At 42.5% G+C, this 21,229-nt stretch overlaps 1 protein-coding gene across 1 annotated transcript in view; it reads right to left on the bottom strand.

Moving 5' to 3' along the window:
• Positions 1 to 11,484: 11,484 nt before the first annotated feature.
• The window catches only part of LOC105010153 (NACHT, LRR and PYD domains-containing protein 12-like), a 38,505-nt gene continuing 28,760 nt past the window's right edge, over positions 11,485 to 21,229 (bottom strand). The window contains exons 21-22 of the mRNA XM_034295283.1: positions 12,371 to 12,417; positions 11,485 to 12,088 (exon numbers count right to left, since the gene is read on the bottom strand). Of these exons, the coding sequence (XP_034151174.1) occupies positions 11,538 to 12,088; positions 12,371 to 12,417 (598 nt within the window). The 3' untranslated portion in view covers positions 11,485 to 11,537. The remainder of the gene's footprint in view (positions 12,089 to 12,370; positions 12,418 to 21,229) is intronic.

The following is a 21,229-nucleotide window of genomic DNA, read 5'->3' as shown; positions in this document are numbered from 1 at the left end:
GAAGCCGCCTGCCATTTGATCATGATTTAGAGCAACCTTAGTGAATAAATGTGTTCTGTTGTTCCAGGTATAAGTGGCAACATATATTTAATGTGTCCGTTTGTTACCAACATTTTTATTTAATACGTAAACCTTTTGTGTTGTAACCTGTGATGCTAGAATGAGATCTACACTAACCCAATTTTGTTTAAAACAGACTTACGTATGATTGAGAACATAGACAAATTATTAAGTATGTAAATTAATAGTCCTATATCACATATTGCATAGTGTTTCTTCCTCATTTTTATTGTCCAGAAGGAATCTAGAAAATAAAGTGGATCCAAATGTGGTAGCTAAAAATACAATACACCAGTGAATACACTATTTGAGAGGAAACCAACCAATGTCTAAAAAACTACAAACTTCAAATCAAGTTGGATTTCTTTGTTGAAAGACAGAAGTTCAGGAACAGAGAGAGAATAGCAGTACAGGTGTGAGAGACAGGGAAAACAATGCCATTCATATTCATTTGTAATTAACATACTGTACCTGCCTAGGAATAAGCAACTTATGAGAAAGTGAAACTAAATGCTAAAACCTTTTGTAAATACCATGTAGTTACATTTGTAATTAATATGTACCTACCTAGGATTAAGCAACTAATGAGAAAGTGAAACTAAATGCTAAAACCTTTGTACATTCTTGTCTACATGCATAACAAATGTTATGCATAGTTGTTTATATAATTTGTCAATTGCACATTTTTAAATCTGTGTTACAGCTCATTGATATAGAATGTACAACCGTGTTTTTGGTCTCCTCTGACTCCTCCATACAATTGTCAAGATCTTAAAAAAACAAGAAAAAAATAAAAATACAAAATTCAATACAGAATGTTTGGTTTTACAACCCATGAATGTGCATGAATGATAAAGTCTACTTTGGGCAGGTGATGGCCTTCTTGTTATAGAGTTGGAACAGTGATTGAAGGGTCAGTGGTTTGAATCCTGAACACAACAAGGTGAAGAATGAAAAACTGTATATATGTGCCCTTAAACAAGGCACTTGTCTGTAATTGCTGATGTAAGTTGGCTTGGGTAAGGGTGTTTGCTAAATGACAACATAAAAAAGTAGGTTCAAGTGTAGTCTTGCCTATAAGAGAAGAATCATCTTCCCCTTAGATGAAATACAAACAATTGTTGGTATGTTGTGTTATTGAAGAAAAAGCTGTAAAAGCAGTTTGAGGGATTGTCTTTCACTATTGGCTAACAGCAATATTAAGGAATTTAGATGTTGCAAGAGCGTATTGTCATAGCACGCTCAACGTTTTTGCAATATGGTATAGTTGCAGAGCGCAGGTAAAGTGGGCATTAAGGAATATGGGAGGTCCTGAATATGCTGCAATGCCCAGTAGTGCCTACCACTGATCCATTTGTTTTTATATAAATTATAATACAAACATATTTAATCTTGTCAAACACCTCATCACTATATTGCATAGCCTACAAACATTAAACTGTAAAAATAATAAATGGCTGCTAACATTAATGAAGTTAAACAACCAGTACAATTAAGCTTTCTGTTATGTTAGGGTTTCCTGAGACCGGTTTCTCCTCTGCCCCTGACGGAAGTCCTCGTCCTCATCCACGTCCTCGTACACGTCCCAGAGTACTGGTGCAATGATGTTGGAGGGATGACAGGCTGTCATGGTACGGTGAGCAGCAGCGCCACCGTTCCAAACACCTTCAGTTCCAATCATCACACGAACGCACCCCGGACTTGTTCTGTGTGAAATGTCTTCAATCATCATGCACACCAGGTCCCTATCTACTCATTTGTATGTGTTTAAATGTTTCCCCTCTGCTCCCCACAGTGTGGATCATTGATATTGTTGTGTTTGCTGTTCAATGTAAGTCTTTGAGAACCTTTATGTAAAATCGTTTGCTGCTTTAGTCAGCCATTTTCTTTTGTGTGTTTTGTTGTGCTCGGTGTTAAAGAACCACACCGACTACCTCTGCCTGCACCTGGTTCCTTGCTCCTACAACACCGCAAATCATTACACAGGCGCTGGAACTGGCAACTCCTCGCCCACGTCATGCAGACAGGACAACGCGTCGGCCACGGTGTTCTTTGTGCCTTGACGAAATGACAAGTTGAAATCAAAACTGACCAAAAACATAGTCCACGACAAGCCAAGTGGGCCATGTCTTCTCCCCAATCGGATGTACTCCAGGTTTTTGTGGTCTGTTAGATCGAGGAAGGAATGTTTGGTACCCTCCAACCAGTACTGCCACTCCTTCAGAGCACTCTTCACCGTTAACAGCTCCCAATCCCTGATGTCGTAATGCCTTTCTGCCGGTGATAGTTTCCTTGAATAAAAGGCACAGTGATGGAGTTTAGGGGGCTTCCCTTGACGTGTAGCGGAAGGCGTTTTGCTCAGGAAAAAAAACGCACACAAATCCTGGTAGACTGTGGGAATGGTCGGCCGAAGAGGGCCCTTTGGACTCTCCATAGAGGTAGAGCCTATCTGGTAGGACATGCAAGTGTCCGGACAGGATGGGGACCAGGTGAAAATGCTTCTACTTCTCCAGCATATTGCAGGGTTGTTGAGTTGTAGCCATAGGAGGTCTAATACGATGGGATGCGCCAGGGCTTTGATGAGGAGAAAGGTGATGTGCTCCTTGTGAATGTTGTTGATTGTACTCGCAGGGGGGCGATGATGTGAGAGATCCCCCCTGCCCTATGGGGTGGCCATCCTGAGCAAGCACCGGAACAGTTGCAGTGAGTGGTAGGAGACGTAATTGGAGCTAAACAGCAGGGTCACTGTCAGTGAAGTTCCCTGTCGTGCCGGAGTCCACTAGGGCTGAGAAGGAAGGAGATGAGGTACAGTCAGCTGGTGTAACATTAAGTAGAAAGGGCTGCGTAGCCAAGGCGAGACCTTGGGACTAAAAGGTTCTATCAGACAATTTTGTCAAACATGAGTAAGTCATATATAATTAATCTTTAGTTGGTTCTTCATATTTTTGTTACGTTAGATTTTTGAAAAAAGTACATTTTAATCAAAATCATTTTGAAACTATAAAGTTCTATGTGCAACCCAATCACAATTCTGCAAAAAATATAAATGCACCAATCAGAACACAGGTTAGGCTAGTTTAGGCAGCAATAATGGCATGCAAGCCTAAAAGAAACACTGTCAGAAACCTAAAAGTAAATTAAGTTTTCACATCTTTGTTTAACAATGACAGTAATTCATCTGATAACGAGTTTCAGCCCTCTGATCGCAACGAAGATGAAGTGTAAGTAGCTAAACCATCTAACTCCATTCCTAACCCTTCAGCAATATGCTGTGTAGATGTATTGATTGTATAAGTTAGTGAACTGTTGTAAGAAATGAAACAAAATATTAATTGTTTGTAACTGTGTTGAAACTGAAGGTGCAAGTAGGAGAATAGGAAACCCTGTTCAAGCGGTTGCCGGGGAGAGAAAGATTTAGTATGTCTGTCTTTTGAGAAACAGGACACAGGTTAGAGGCACACACACATAGTCGGACAGACAACACAGAAACCACAAGGGGGGCAAGGGGATACTTGCAGTTATCCTTATAAGGAATAGAACTGGAACTGGACCAATAGCACACTTGCTTTGTGAACATAATGACTCTATCTTTTGGGCGTAGTTGAAGTATAAAATTATGTTTTGACTGTTGATCCTTAGCCATTGTGCAGCGACACCTTGTCTCCAAAAGCTTTTGTAATAAACGGAATATGCGGTACGGTAATTGACCTGACTCCTGGTGTTTTATTCTCCTTTCCAACAAACCAACTCAGGGAAGTGTTAGACTTCAACAGCTGCTATCTAAGTAGAAACATTGGCGTCATCAATATGGTAAGCCCCTAGCTAGCTAAGTAATTCTCTCAAAAAGTTAGCATTAGCGCTAGTCCAACCTTATTATTTCTTGAAATGGAGGTGTCAGCTAGCTATCATATTCTCCATCTTTCAATATGGTTAACCTTGGAGCAATATGCCTACCTCTATAGTTAGCTAGCAAGCCTAAGATTAATTTGTATCACATTAGCCTTTCTACAAAAAACAACTTGTTCTTTATTATCTGATCATACACATTAAATACATTTACACTCACCTAAAGGATTATTAGGAACACCATACTAATACTGTGTTTGACCCCCTTTCACCTTCAGAACTGCCTTAATTCTACGTGGCATTGATTCAACAAGGTGCTGAAAGCATTCTTTAGAAATGTTGGCCCATATTGATAGGATAGCATCTTGCAGTTGATGGAGATTTGTGGGATGCACATCCAGGGCACGATGCTCCCGTTCCACCACATCCCAAAGATGCTCTATTGGGTTGAGATCTGGTGACTGTGGGGGCCATTTTAGTACAGTGAACTCATTGTCATGTTCAAGAAACCAATTTGAAATGATTTGAGCTTTGTGACATGGTGCATTATCCTGCTGGAAGTAGCCATCAGAGGATGGGTACATGGTGGTCATAAAGGGATGGACATGGTCAGAAACAATGCTCAGGTAGGCCGTGGCATTTAAACAATGCCCAATTGGCACTAAGGGGCCAAGAAAAAGTGTGCTAAGAAAACATCCCCCACACCATTACACCACCACCACCAGCTTGCACAGTGGTAACAAGGCATGATGGATCCATGTTCTCATTCTGTTTACGCCAAATTCTGACTCTACCATCTGAATGTCTCAACAGAAATCGAGACTCATCAGACCAGGCAACATTCTTCCAGTCTTCAACTGTCCAATTTTGGTGAGCTCGTGCAAATTGTAGCCTTTTTTTCCTATTTGTAGTGGAGATGAGTGGTACCCGGTGGGCTCTTCTGCTGTTGTAGCCCATCCACCTCAAGGTTGTGCATGTTGTGTCTTCACAAATGCTTTGCTGCATACCTCGGTTGTAACGAGTGGTTATTTCAGTCAAAGTTGCTCTTCTATCAGCTTGAATCAGTCTGCCCATTCTCCTCTGACCTCTAGCATCAACAAGGCATTTTCGCCCAAAGGACTGCTGCATACTGGATGTTTTTCCCTTTTCACACCATTCTTTGTAAACCCTAGAAATGGTTGTGCGTGAGAATCCCAGTAACTGAGCAGATTGTGAAATACTCAGACCGGCCCGTCTGGCACCACCAACCATGCCACGCTCAAAATTGTTTAAATCACCTTTCTTTCAGTTTGGAGTTCAGGAGATTGTCTTGACCAGGACCACACCCCTAAATGCATTGAAGCAACTGCCATGTGATTGGTTAATTAGATATTTGCATTAATGAGAAATTGAACAGGTGTTCCTAATAATCCTTTAAGTGAGTGTATATCATCTTATTCTGTTGTTTAGAAATCTACAATGAATAAACCAATCACAGACTGCGGTAAAACAACCAATGTGAAGTCTATCCATGTCACCCCCCTCCCCAATAGTGAGAGAGAGAGCGAGCACACCAGGGGGAGAGGCACTTACCATGCTTCCAATAAAGTCATTCTGCCCTTGGATTGCATTGAAGACACATTCAGTTGCTAAAAATAAATGGATATTCACGGTGACAGAATTGGTATAAATGATATTGGAGAGCGAGGATAGTGAAAATAGGTCTGAACATTCAGACGATGAAAAGTATCAGGACAGAATCGACCCATTTGTAAAATAGGGGAAGTGTAGCCTAAATGCTATTCTATGATAATGTTTATTATTATTTTGCATTGGTTTAGTGGAATTACTAGGTCTGTATGATAACTTGATATAACGGTACGGTAGCCAGCGGTCAAATGTGCGCCTATGCTGTGTTGTGTAGAGAGTCACCTGTGAATATAACCACCCAAAGGAAGACTGGACACATCCCTCTTCCACACATTCCAAAGGAAATAAAGGCACCCCCTATTCAAGACAACCCATACATTTCTTATTTATTTTTTATCCTGAGTTCAAAAAAGGGACTGCCATCTAGTGGAGGCTTTTGGAAGTACCATTTTACAGATAATGTTCAGTGACCCCATAAGGGCATTTTCAATTATACATTATTCTATTTTAAACTTTTTTTTAATTTTACTTATTCTGAACCCCTGGGGGTATCCAAATGTAATGTAAAATAGCCTATCTATTACATTTGACTATTTTATTTCAATATAAAACCAAAATATTTGCACTTGCATTTTTACATTTTTCTACACTACATTTTTTTTACACTATTTCACATTATTACCCATGTAAGTGTCTCAATATTCATGTGTTTTTAATACATCCATCATGTAGCTGAGGGTCTGCAAAAACCCAGAATGTAAAGCAAATCCTTCTACTATAAAGGATAACCATTTTAGAAGCCAAAATGTCAAGATAGTGACAGGTGGATTTTAAAACCTTAGTTCTTAGAGGGTTAAAAATACAGACTCCAAACCTTTCGATAGGTAAACACTATTTCAAACCATAAATACTTTTTACAGCTAGCAAGCACACCACATTTTCTTCAGGAAATGTACTTGTCTAATTTATTAAAAATAAAAAATAAAGTAATACCATACAAAAATAATACCATACCATACCATCTTCTTCCGCTTATCCGTGGCCGGGTCGCGGGGGCAGCAGTCTAAGCAGGGATGCCCAGACTTCCCTCTCCCCAGAAACTTCCTCTAGCTCTTCCGGGGGGACACCGAGGCGTTCCCAGGCCAGCCGGGAGACATAGTCCCTCCAGCGTGTCCTAGGTCTTCCCCGGGGTCTCCTCCCGGTGGGACGGAAGGCGCATGACCACGATTAGAGTGAAATATCATGTTGGGTTTGACACAGGGACCATCTGACACAGAGACACTGAACCCTAAACCCTGGATAGAGGGGCTCAGTGAATGTGGTGTTGAATGTGTACAGGTGGGTCAGTGTGTCAGAGGAGACCCTGTAGAAGGACAGAGTGTCGGCTGGCCAGTCCAGATACACTCCTACTCTGTGGGAGTCTAAGGAGGTGACAGGTATGAGAGTTATCATGTTATTGTGGATGGCATAGTAACTGTTACCAACATAGTTCAGACACCAGGATTTGTCATTGTCTCCAAGACAACTATCATCCCTCCTTCCTCTCCTGTTGATTCCTTTATATGTCACTCCTATATCAAGGCTCTCTCCCACTCCACTCTACCTCCCAGTAACAGCGTCCAGACAGACCCTCTCTACACAACACCTGTGTCTCATACTCAAATCTCTCTGGGTGATCAGGATACAGCTGCACCACTGTCCCCCTAGTCACATTTCTGTTCTCCTCAGACAGAGAGAGGTTTCTGTTAACTGTGTTTGGGTCCAGTGTGAGATCAACGACATCTGATGGATGAGGCGAAGACACAATATTACACATCATCATCATTCATATTATACACACATGCATGTTTTATTTCTTTATTTTCATATACTGGATATTAAGACACTCAGACAAAACACCCAGATACACAAACAATGGAAAAAAAAACATGCACATAAATAGACACACAGACATGTATACACAACCCCCCCCCCACACCCACACACACACACAAACCCACACACACACACGAGAACACACACCAGCTGTATGTGTTCTTTATAATAAATGACTTACATTTCTTCAGACCTGTTGTCCGTTCTCTCGTGTTGGTGTAGAAGGTGCTGTGGTAGATTGCAGGGAGAGGTGAGGGGAGTGGTAATTGAAGGAAGGTATTTTGTGGCTTGTTGGCTCCACCCCCAAGCCTTATATGGACTTCTTCCTCCAACAAGGAGAGGCTGGGGTTAATTGGGTGATTAGGTTTTGGAGGGAAACGGAGAACCAGAGCAGAGAGGGGGAGAACTGATTGACACAGTGTGTGGAGAATAGTGAGAATACTGAACTAAACTGTGTGACTAAGTGGTACGACCTGGACTGGCTGATTGCCCCCTGTATACGAACTGTTTTGGATGAGGACCTGTTGGTGGATTACCTGTGGACTACCTGTGGACTACCTGTGGATAGAAGACGATGAGAATGGATTGTGGACAGTGAAGCAATGGACGGTGAAGTAGTGGCAAAATCCCCTCCTACGATGTAGATTATCCTTAATAAACTTTCCAACTGTGTTCAACTGTACTCCTAGTGCCGGCTTGTGTTATTGAACTGGTGACGTGGAAGCCCACACCCCTGGGCTTGCCACAGTGCTTATTACTTCTGGCCTGTGGATGTCGCTGTGACAGACGTTGCCAACTAACACCCAGCTTAGGTCCAGATTCTGTGCATATGGAGAGTTGTGTGGGCCGGTGAACTGTTTACGCACCTTGTGGTTCCTTATGATGTCCTTCCCGAGCAGGAGCCTGATGGGTGCTTGTGGGTGTAGAACCAGAATCTGCTCAGCGATGGGTCTTAGGTGTGTGAGGGATGTTGATTTCAGACCAGTCATCAGGGATTTCATTGAAATCTAGAAGTGTTTGTAGCGAGAAAGAGACTTTTCCGTCTCTTCATTCCACTTGACAGACTTGCTCTCTTCTCCCTGTCGTCTGGACGACACCAGCACAAGTCTTCAGTGAAAATGGACTCTGTGGCCTTTTATATTGAAAAGATTAAATAACTCTGATCTCACCAATGACCTGTTACTTTAGTCATCTAGGATGGCATATAGTTTGACTGCCTTCTCTTGCTGTCCAGTGGGAAAGACTTTGACTGAACAGATCTTTGAGCACGATCTGCCGCTGATGCCTCTTCCACAAAACTCAATGCACTTTGTTGTCACAGCAACGTCTAGTGACCCTTTCTTTATCCCTGCCATTCCAGAGTGCAGGAGTGTAGGTCTTTGAGGACCATGGAGCAGGTCCTGGATGTAGAACTGTGTTGTGTCTATCGCTATCACTCTCAGGGCATTTTAGATTATTTTGAGAGTTCTTTGCTAGGTGCGATGTCGATGCACAGCAATGGAAACAGATGCCATTTTGTTTCAGAAAGGCTTTCCTCTCCTCAAAGGACTCTCTGTATCCATGGCATCTGTAAAGAGGTTGGGGCTTGTTATGTATAGGACATGTCTTTGCAGCATCTCCTACCTGTCACTGTGTGGTATAAACAGGTGGGAATAGAAGGACGGTGGTTGGTATGTTTGAAAGCTTTTTGGTTCTGGGCTGTTCTGTAGCACATGGAGCAAAGTCAAAGCTTGGGTCATTTCACATTTTCACCTGCTGGGAGACAAAGTTTACAAAGAAAGAGAATGGTGGGAAATTGACATTGTGGGTTTCTTTATATCTGGACCCCTGTGTCATCCATCTGGACCCCTGTGTCATCCATCTGGACCCCTGTGTCATCCATCTGCACCCCTGTGTCATCCATCTGCACCCCTGTGTCATCCATCTGCACCCCTGTGTCATCCATCTGGACCCCTGTGTCATCCATCTGGACCCCTGGTTCATCCATCTGGACCGATGTGTCATCCATCTCTCTTGCAAAGCAAATGGCACCTTCTGTACTATGTTGTTTACACCTCGAGCTGTGTCTGAGCAAGCAAGGCTTGGAAATTCTCAGATTAAGTGGCTTGCAGCTCCATCAGTAAGTCGCCTAGCTCTCTGAGATTTTGGTGTTCCTTATTTAAGATATTCGGGAAGATGTCCACCATCCTCAGGTTATCCATAAAACTCGTCCAATCTCTCCCACACCGTCCTGAGTCTCTGTTGTGGGTAATTAAGGTGCACAGCTCTGATGCGTTTCACATGTTCTGCAGATTCGGTGCCTAGCCACTTCATTAGTAGGACTCCCAAAGTCTTCATGTTCTAACTTTCACCTGGGTAAGTCTGATGTGTGTCAGGATACTGGTAAGGATTAACAGGCGGAGCTTGTGGGTAGTGACGGCCATCAAACAACCTGTGATTCTCACCAGGGTGAGCCTGCTGTGTATCAACATACTGGTATCATTTGGTGTACCTGGCAGGTAATGGCTGTCATGACACACCCTTCTATCATCCCAGTCCTCGTTTACAGGGTTCACCTGACTGTACCCTTCTATCATCCCAGTCCTCGTTTACAGGGTTCACCTGACTGTACCCTTCTATCATCCCAGTCCTCGTTTACAGGGTTCACCTGACTGTTCCCTTCTATCATCCCAGTCCTCATTTACAGGGTTCACCTGACTGTACCCTTCTATCATCCCAGTCCTCATTTACAGGGTTCACCTGACTGTACCCTTCTATCATCCCAGTCCTCGTTTACAGGGTTCACCTGACTTCCCTTCTGTCATCCCAGTCCTCGTTTTCAGGGTTCACCTGACTGTACCCTTCTATCATCCCAGTCCTCATTTACAGGGTTCACCTGACTGTTCCCTTCTATCATCCCAGCCCTCGTTTACAGGGTTCACCTGACTGTATCCTTCTATCATCCCAGTCCTCGTTTACAGGGTTCACCTGACTGTTCCCTTCTATCATCCCAGCCCTCGTTTACAGGGTTCACCTGACTGTACCCTTCTATCATCCCAGTCCTCGTTTACAGGGTTCACCTGACTGCTGTGAGCTGACCCAGTAATGTTTGTTTGTGCATAAGGGACATGTTTGATCGCCAATGTAGAATGTTGTGGTGGTTTTGTGATTCTTCTTTAGGCGCTTCAGCCCAGAGGACTAGTCTGTGTTGCATTCTTGAAGGGTGTTGTGTTCGCCTGTTGTAGCACCTAATGGTGATTGCTGAATGTCAGAGGGAACTGATAATGGTGGCATAGAACTGTAGGCTGCTACATAGTTAGCTGTGTTTCTGTACATAGTCTTGAGTGCGTTATGCGGGGACTTGGGTTTGAAGCTCCAGTCTGCCCAGTGTTCTTAGGGCTTCATTCATCACTGTCGTACTCCAGCGCTGCTTCCAAGGCCTGGGCTTTAGCTAACATGGCTGCAGATGTTTTTTCTGTATTTAGTTTGAGGGATGTCTCTAAATGTGCTTGAGAAATGCAAGAGAAAAGAAAGAATTAGAAGCAGACTGGAGCAGAGGAGAGGAAAGTTGAAGAGAGGAGCAGAAGTGAGGGAACACTGTTGAGAGGAAACACTGGATCAGAGGGGACAGAGACACATGAGAGGATGTGTGTGTGTGTGTGTTTTCTATCAGTTTCTGTTCACCTGGTGTGCTACATGGTTCTTTCTTCATGGTTAGTAGCTAAGCTAACAGGAGGAGGTTCACGAAGATTCTGTTGTTGGACGGTCAACTGTCACATCAATCCAATGACTTCGGTGGTCTGTGTTTAGTAAAGTATTTACAGCATTCTATCTGTCCACACACACACACACACACACGTCATATTTTCAACACAATCTTGAATATGCTGATTCACATCTTTATTTATTCAATCAAATCTGGGACATGTAATAATATTCAAGAAGAAATGTACTGTCAACAATTAAATAAATAAACATTCTACAGACATCAATATTTACAAAAAGCAATGATAAACTATAAAAGATGAATGATTTCTAAATATGAAAGTTTTACAGACCAGTGTGGTGATTCAATTTATTGATTAATGACTCTAGTTTACAGGTTTCAGCTGTGTTTAATCAGGAATATTTACAATCAGATGATATATTTACTCAACATGACCATGATTAGAGTGACACAGAGACACTGAGGAGTCATTATAAACATAAAACCCTGGATAGAGGGGCTCAGTGAATGTGGTGTTGAATGTGTACAGGTGGGTCAGTGTGTCAGAGGAGACCCTGTAGAAGGACAGAGTGCCGGCTGACCAGTCCAGATACACTCCTACTCTGTGGGAGTCTAAGGAGGTGACAGGTATGACAGTTATCATGTTATTGTGTCTGACAGAGTAACTGTTACCAACACAGTACAGACACCAGGATTTGTCATTGTCTCCAAGACAACTATCATCACCCCTTCCTCTCCTGTTGATTCCTTTATATGTCACTCCTATATCAGCCTCTCTCCCACTCCACTCTACCTCCCAGTAACAGCGTCCAGACAGACTCTCTCTACACAACACCTGTGGCCTGTACTCAAATCTCTCTGGGTGATCAGGATACGGCTGCACCACTGTCCCCCTTGTCACCTTTCTGTCCTCCTCAGACAGACGGAGGAATCTGTTTACTGTGATTGGGTCCAGTGTGAGATCACAGACATCTGATGGATGAGACCAAGACACAATATTACACATCATTCATATTATACACACATGCATGTTTTATTTATTTATTGTCATGTACTGGATATTAAGACACTCAGACAAAACACGGACACACACACACAATGAAAAAAAAACATGCACATACATAGACACACAGATATGTACACAGAACCCACCCCACACACACACACACACCCCCCCCCCCCCCCCCCCCCCACACACACACACACGAGAACACACACACCAGCTGCATGTGTTCTGTATAATAAATCACTTACATCTCTTCGGTCTTGATTTCAACCTCCACTCTCCACCATGATCCATACTGTGGAAGAAGCAGAGGAACAGACTGTCATTCAGTGACACATAACCTGTCACACACACATACCATACATACCTGCAACACACACAAACACACACACACACACACTATACACAACTGACCCATCACACAGACACCACACACACCCTCTTACACACACACACACACACACACACAACACCTCTCCCCATCATACACACACCACACTACGGTTGGACAATTTATCAAATTATCTCAATTGTGATATGGCCAATATTTTAATTACAAACTTCTGTGATTTCTGAAATGTTAATGAGACCCGTCACCAGAGGTGGCAGGCATCGTCCACCAGTCATCAGTGTTTAGAATGTAGGAGGTCCATTGACATTGTAAAACCAGTGGAGATAAATGATGGACATTCTAAATCTATTTAGTGAGACGACTCTTCTGGCTCCGTTGGCTCCTAAACGACACTTCATATAACCTTAGACCAATGAAACAACTGCACATCTCCAATGTAAAGGCTATGAGATTCTGGTTATATTATTTTATGAATATATGTTTTGTTACATCTGTATATTAAGGGACAAGAGCCCATATGGATTTGGATTCTCTCTCAAGGAGTCACATTCTGCCAACATCAGGACTGTGAGATGTTTACATTGACCATTTGGCTTCAAGGGGTTGAACATGGGAGTGGCCTGTGGGCCATAGAATTTAAATGCATTGTTCCACACCTGTCATGTACAGGTGATGGTCATAAAATTAGAATATCACCAACATTTTTCTTTATTTCAGTAATTCCATTCAAAAAGTGAAACTTGTATAATGTATACATTCATTCCACACAGACTGATATATTTTGAGTGTTTATTTATTTTAATTTTGATGATTATAACTGACAACTAATGAAAACCCAAATTCAGTATCTCAGAAAATTGGAATATTGTGAAAAGGTTCAATATTTAAGACACCTGGTGTCACACTCTAATCAGCTAATTAACTCAAAAAACCTGCAAAGGCCTTAAAATGGTCTCTCAGTATAGTTCTGTAGGCAACACAATCATGGGGAAGACCGCTGACTTGACAGCTGTCCATAAGACGACCATTGACACCTTGCACAAGGAGGGCAAGACACAAAAGGTCATTGCTAAAGAGGCTGGCTGTTCACAGGGCTCTGTGTCCAAGCACATTAATAGAGAGGCAAAGGGAAGGAAAAGATGTGGTAGAAGAAAGTGTACAAGCAATAGGGATAACCGCACCCTGGAGAGGATTGAAAAAAAAACCATTCAAAAATATGGGTGAGATTCACAAAGAGTGGACTGCAGCTGGAGTCAGTGCTTAAAGAACCACCATGCACAGACATATGCAAGACATGGGTTTCAGCTGTCGCATTCCTTGTGTCAAGCCACTCTTGAACAAGACACAGCGTCAGAAGCGTTTCGCCTGGGCTAAAGACAAAAAGGACTGGACTGCTGCTGAGTGGTCCAAAGTTCTGTTCTCTGATGAAAGTACATTTAGCATTTCCTTTGGAAATCAAGGTCCCAGAGTCTGGAGGAAGAGAAGAGACGCACTGAATCCATGTTGCTTGAAGTCCAGTGTAAAGTTTCCACAGTCAGTGATGGTTTGGGGTGCCACTATCAGAGCAACCTGGGCTCTCATAACACCTGAGCAGTGCCACAGAATGATCGACTCCATGCCACGCCGCATTGCTGCAGTAATTCAGGCAAAAGGAGCCCCAACTAAGTATTGAGTGCTGTACATGCTCATACTTTTCATGTTCATACTTTTCAGTTGGCCAACATTTCTAAAAATACTATTTTTGTATTGGTCTTAAGTAATATTCAAATTTTCTGAGATACTGAATTTGGGATTTTCATTAGTTGTCAGTTATAATCATCACAATTACAAAGAAATAAACACCCAGGTATATTATTAATATCTTAACCACTATAAGCAGGCTATATTCTTACAAGGCTACGAAGTAGGCTACAAATATGTTAGACATGAAATGAACAATAAAATAGGTTACATTTTACCTCTCCTAATTATCAGATTGGCTGTTGTTTTTCTACTGACGTTACCCTAGTGGAGAAATGTATGTGGAACACAAAGACTCGCCACCTAATCTGGGAATAATTGTTGTTTCAGACTGAAAAGAGAAAGAAATTGGGATTGCGAACTGGTTTCAAAAAGAGTTGTTAATTCGTCACTAATCACGGCTCATTGTCATTCTCAGAAAACTAAAAGTCTGTGTACACAGAAGTCAGTCATCTGCATGCTGTGAGGTGGATGGATTATCTCGGCATAGAAGTGCTCACTAACACAGATTTACACAGATTTGTGAACAATATTTGAGAGAAATAGGCCTTTTGTGTACATAGAAAAGCCTTAGATCTTTGAGTTCAGCTAATGATAAATGGGGGCAAAAATAAAAGTGTTGCATTTAAAATTTTGTTTAGTGCAGTATATAGTTAGATTTCTTTTCATATTAATGAAGGACAATAAAGAGATGTCCATTCTATAGGAGTGGAGACAGGAACAAAAGGCCATCAGAATGACCTCCATGAAGATTAAAGATTCCCAGACTTCTACCTCTTTTCAAATGAAAGTTAATACTTCTAGCCTGCTCAAATGTAGACGTTTCTGAGATGAAAATAATAGCGTAATTATAAAACTAAACAATGATCAGTACAATTCGACAACAGTTACCAGGGGGGGAAATGTCCAATAAGATAGTGTTAGAATTGGGTTAACTTTTAGGTGTAGCCTAGGCATTGCCGGTTTAAGGTTAATGGGAAGGTTAAGTGTAGGTTAAATCTCAGTTCCTCAAAATAATAGAAAAACTTTTGTGTGTGTGTGTGTACGTGAGTGAGTAAACACAAAGCAACCTTCAAAATACAAAAATCAACTTATCCCAATATGAGACCCTCTAAAAAATAACATGCTTGATTAGACTCAATAGACACAGAGCAAACCTCCCAATCACTGGAATGCATCTCTAACAATCTACATCCAGGTACTCTACAAATAGTTATATTCTGAAGTTTTTATGCTTGTTGCTAAACAAACTATCAATGACTGTTTTGATGGAATTGAGGATAGATTAATGTTTGATCACTAATTCACTGCTCTTTCCATGCAGACATTGCATTACAATGGTGATCAGATTTCATAATGAACTCTGAAGCTGTATGACACAAGGCTTTTTCCAGGACTCAAATCGCATACTACATACTACGTACTACAAGTACGTAGTTTGCGGATAATGGTAAAGTACGTACTTTTTAGTACACAGTAAGCTAGTATGCCAGTATTGGGACCGCCTGCCACAGACTACCTTGTCATAAAATTGCATCTCAACATTAGATTTTGGCGCTCATTAACATCATGCCAAATATGAATAATTAGCTAGACACCATTAAGCATTGTGTTAAACCAGAGGTGGGGGACTCGAGTCACATGACTTGACTCGAGTCTGACTCGAGTCACAATTTTCAGGACTTGTGACTTGCTTGATTAAAGTATGAAAATGACTGGACTTGACTTTGACTTGAGAACAAGTTACTTGAGACTTGACTTGACTTGAAGTGGAAGACTCGACAATGACTTGAACTTATAATAAACAAACAGCAATAAAATTATTTTATATGTTGTGACATCAGCACCACTAATCAGCGTATGTGCCTTTAACGCTGCACAATTCAAACCGCGCCAAACATGGCAGACAGTAACGTTAGTCGAGCTCCACAAATAGTATCGTTTGGATACAAGGACTTTGAACTGGACCGTGTGAATAAAAAAAGATTTGCCAGATGCAAAATATGCAAAAACGACAAATTTCATTCGTTATTTTAAGAACCACAAGGAAAGGTAAGTAAGTAATCTCTTTATATTCAGTTTCACTATGATCTATAACGATTAAGTTACTAATGTAATGAATTAATCTTTTGTTTGTCCTAATTTGGCCTTGGTTGCATATTATATATATATTTTTTTTCTGTATTAAATGTGGGCATTTTCAAGTGTTTGTGGACTGCGTGTGGAAACTAAAAAGCATTGTGCTTACACCATAACAGTTAACTTTACTGCATGAAAGGCTAACATGGAGGCGCCGATGTGATTAATAGCACCTAAACATTTCGAATAGTTTTTTTTTTTTACCCGTACAGACAAGAATAATTACAGCGTAATTACATATTAGGCAGTTTTTCAGTCACAATAATTAGTTTATAAGGTTGTTATTATTAGCCCTTATTACATGGATTGACTGAATTCCAGTGCAGAATGCGTGTAATTTCTTGATAACTGACCGTTGTCATGAAAAACAGCGCGTACGCAGCAGGATTCTAACCTGAGACGGAACGGACTATTTTCTTTAGAGGAAGCAATACAGTCGTTTTTAAATCAATAAATTCCTTTTGAAATCAATATTTTGTGTCAAATTATAGATTTATTTGGTAGGTAGCCATGTAATAAGCGGGGTAAGGTATAGTGTGGCGGTTGTTATAGCGAATACAACCCCTTCAGGCTGATTCAAGATCCCTCCGCTTCGTCCCCCCAAATAATTGTATCGCGGAGGAGAAAAATATTTGATTTTGAAATCGAGCTTCGCACCGAGCGCACGTCAGAAACAGAGGACAGTGTGTGTGTGTGTGTTCATCTCTTTAGAACTGTGACTTGACTTGACTTGAAACTTATAAGGACTCGACTTGACTTGCTTAGGGTGAACCCTTGACTTGACTTGAGTTGCTTGATTTATCTGAACTGTGACTTGAGACTTGACTCGAGACTTGATGGTTAAGACTTGAGACTTGCTTGGACTTGACCATGTGTGACTTGTCCCCATCTCTGTGTTAAACTGACTAACATTCCTTATGAAGTTTACTTCCACCACAAATAGCATCTATGAACTGTATGGCTTTTGCCACTGGCCGTTTTAACAGCTTATTAGCCAGTAATAAGCATATTATCTACTTACTACTTGGAATAGTCATAAGAATTAAGCAAATGCTAGCGAGACTGAACACGAACTTCACACTGCCAAAGCTATTGAATTTCACCGCACAACGTTTGTTTTTTGTTTCATACATGAATGATATTGATGCAATAAGTATCAATATAGGTGATGATAACAGACTTTTCCGTCAAGTGAAAATACGAGAAAATAGCCGAAACCCCTCTTTTTTTACTGCACTGAAGGGGTTGTGGACTATATTATCCCAAAAAGCATGCACGTGCTTCGAAAATCCACCAGAAAGAGTAGACAATCCTGGAACCTTTGGCTTACTATTTTCAACATACTATGGTTTGAGAAATACAAAGCTTCTCGCATACTAATCTGACAGACTATATAGTATGCAAGCATGCGATCAGAGACAGCAGGGGTGAAAGGGGGTGGGAAGAGCAGTGTCAGGGCAATGGAGGCGGAGTTAAACAGATTGACATTTACGTCTTTGGAGAGAGGGGGAGTTGATGGGTGAGTCAGACGAAACTGATGGCTGCAATTCATAGACGTTGGGGAAGTTGTCATTGCTAAAGTGCTAAGAGGTGGAGACTTAATGAAAATATGTAGGGATCAATAGAACTACTAAAACAGAGAGGATTAGACTAATAGTCAAAGCAGCAGAGAGACACCTTGATATGATGGGCTGACCTGGGTTAAATGTAGTCTAAAACAGAGAGGATCAGACTCATAGTCAAAGCAGCAGAGAGACACCTTGATATAATGGGCTGACCTGGGTTAAATGTAGTCTAAAACAGAGAGGATTAGACTAATAGTCAAAGCAGCAGAGAGACACCTTGATATGATGGGCTGACATGGGAAGAGGTACAGGAGGACCACAATCAGCCAGACAGGAGCCATGTGTCAGTGGATTGGAACTATTGTTGTCATTCTACAGTAGAACGATCCAAGATTGTTGCAGAATGGACAGGAGTTCAAGATATTTATTGTGGACAGTCCTGATGAGATGGATTTGATCTGTATAAAGGAAACATGGCTAAAACCAAATGAGTTTGATATCCAAGGATGTGTGGTGGTGTGGAGAGACAGGGGAAATGGGGGGGTTGAGCCACCTTTAGGAACAAGGACTCCTGTGTAGATTGGTAGGTTAGGGTGCTGAGCAGGAATATACTGTTGTTGAGGTTTGGTTGGGGGGGTGCTGGTGGTTATAAATGATTACAACCCTTGTCTGAGACTGGAACAGGTGAAACTGGAGAGGGTGGAGGGTCAGGACAGATGAAAGGTTGTGTGGGGATTTTAATGCTTTGGGGGGGTTACAGACGGATGGGAATAGGCATTTAATGGAAGTGGATGACTTGGTGTCTTAACAATGGTCAGGATTGATGTTAGAACAGGAAAGGAGTCTGTTTTGGACCTGACTATGGTGTCTAGTACGATAGCAGGAGACTGTGAATGGGAGGTGTTGGGGGACAGTAGGGAGTGATCATTACCCCATTGTGTGTAAAGTAGGTCCATATTTGGGCTAACCTGTAAGAGGATGAGTAAAGGGGAAAGGACAGAACTAGGGGGGAGGAGCCTGGTGATGGACAGGAGGGAGGACGTCAAAGCTGCTCTGAATGCTCTGTTTACTATGGCGGAGGTAAAAAGACCCAAAAAGGGCCTTCATTTATCAATGTTGCGTACAAATAGAAATACTTTACAATGTGTGTAAATGTAAGCACATCTCTGAGCATGCGTACGCACAGCACCTTGTAGAAAAGTCAAACTGCACTTAACACTTAAGCTACTAATAGTTTTCTCAAGGTGCTTTCCACCTCAGGAGGGGAAAACGGGGAATTATCCAAGCTGTGTACAGTAAGGATGGGAAACTGTTGACCTTAACTGAGGAGGTAATTGGGCGGTGGAAGGAACACTTTGAGGAACTCCTAAACACAAACACACCCTCTATAGTGGAGGCAGAGCTGGAGGCTGATGGGGAAGCATTGTCAATCTCCATGGCAGAAGTCACTGAGGTAGTCAAACAACTCCACAGTGGCAAAGCTCCGGGGATTGACGAGATCTGTCCAGAAATGTTGAAAGCTTTGGGTGTGCAGGGGACGTCTTGGATGACACGCCTCTTCAACACTGCGTGGGAGTCGGGGAAAGTGCCTAAGGAGTGGCGGACCGGGGGGTGTTCAAAAAGGGGGACCAGAGGGTGTGTGCCAATTACAGGGGTATCACATTTCTCAGCCTCCCTGGGAAAGTCTACTCAAAGGTACTGGAAAGGAGGGTTCGGCAGATAGTCGAACCTCAGATTGAAGAGGAACAATGCAGATTCCGTCCTGGTCGCGGAACAACCAACCAGCTCTTTACTCTTGCAAGGATCCTGGAGGGGGCCTGGGAATATGCCCATCCAGTCTACATGTGTTTTGTGGATCTGGAGATGGTGTATGACCGGGTTCCCCGGGAGATACTGTGGGAGGTGCTGCGGGAGTATGGGGTGAGGAGGTCCCTTCTGAGGGCTATCCAATCCCTGTACGTCCAAAGTGAAAGCTGTGTTTGGGTTTTCGGTAGTAAGTTGGACTTGTTCCAGGTGGGGGTTGGCCGCTGCCAGGGCTGCGCTTTGTCACCAATCCTGTTTGTAATTTTTATGGACAGGATATTGAGGCGTAGTCGGGGTGGGGAGGGGTTGCAGTTCGGTGGCCTGGGGATCTCATCGCTACTTTTTGCGGATGGTGTGATCCTGATGGCATCAACAGTCTGTGACCTTCAGCACTCACTGGACCAGTTCGCAGCCAAGTGCGAAGCGGTTGGGATGAGGATTAGCACCTCCAAATCTGAGGCCATGGTTCTCAGCAGGAAACCGATGGAGTGCCTCCTCCGGGTAGGGAATGAGGCGTTACCCCAAGTAAAGGAGTTCAAGTATCTCGGGGTCTTGTTCGCAAGTGAGGGGACAATGGAGCGGGAGATTGGCCGGAGAATCGGAGCAGCGGGGGTGGTATTGTATTCGCTTTACCGCACCGTTGTGACGAAAAGAGAGCTGAGCCGGAAGGCAAAGCTCTCGACATACCGCTAAATTTTCCTTCCTACCCTCACCTATGGTCACGAAGGTTGGTTCATGACCGAATGAACAAGATCGCGAGTACAAGCGACTGAAATGGGTTTTCTCAGAAGGGTGGCAGGCTTCTCCCTTAGGGATAGGGTGAGAAGCTCAGCCATCCGTGAGGAACTCGGAGTAGAGTCGCTGCTCCTTTGCATTGAAAGGAGCCAGTTGAGGTGGTTCGGGCATCTGGTAAGGATGCCCCCAGGATGTCTCCCTAGGGAGGTGTTCCAGGCACGTCCAGCTGGAAGGTGACCTCGGGGTAGGCCCAGCACTATGTGGAGAGATTATATTTCGACACTGGCCTGGGAATGCCTTGGGATCCCCCAGTCAGAGATGGCAAATGTGGCTCGGGAAAGGTAAGTTTGGGGTCCCCTGCTGGAGCTGCTGCCCCCGCGACCCAATACCGGATAAACGGATGAAGATGAGAGGTGCTATCAAATTCATAAACAGGAAACCATTTAAGCGTGAATAATTATGTAAATTAGAAAGACAATGAAATGTAAGGTTGGAGGCAATTTAGTTATACCAGTTAAATAATAAAAAAAGGGGACACTGAGGAATATTGACTTGTCGAAAATGGCAATATTGCATTTCTCGAGGATCTGACAAAAGCTGTGTTTAGCAGGGAGGGTGTTTTTAATGAGCGTGCAAATGTTTTTGTTGAGAGCTATGCTTCACTTATTAGTAGATTTCGTTTTCCATTCATTTTGTCATGTATATATGTTATATGTATTGTCAAGCAAGTATATTTAGCTGCGGTCCATGTCTGAATATGGTTGTGATAATAA

The sequence above is a fragment of the Esox lucius genome, chromosome 11 (assembly GCF_011004845.1).
Source record: "Esox lucius isolate fEsoLuc1 chromosome 11, fEsoLuc1.pri, whole genome shotgun sequence".
Taxonomy (NCBI): domain Eukaryota; kingdom Metazoa; phylum Chordata; class Actinopteri; order Esociformes; family Esocidae; genus Esox; species Esox lucius.
Note: the sequence above shows the minus strand (reverse complement) of the source record. Positions and strands in the feature narration are given on the sequence as shown.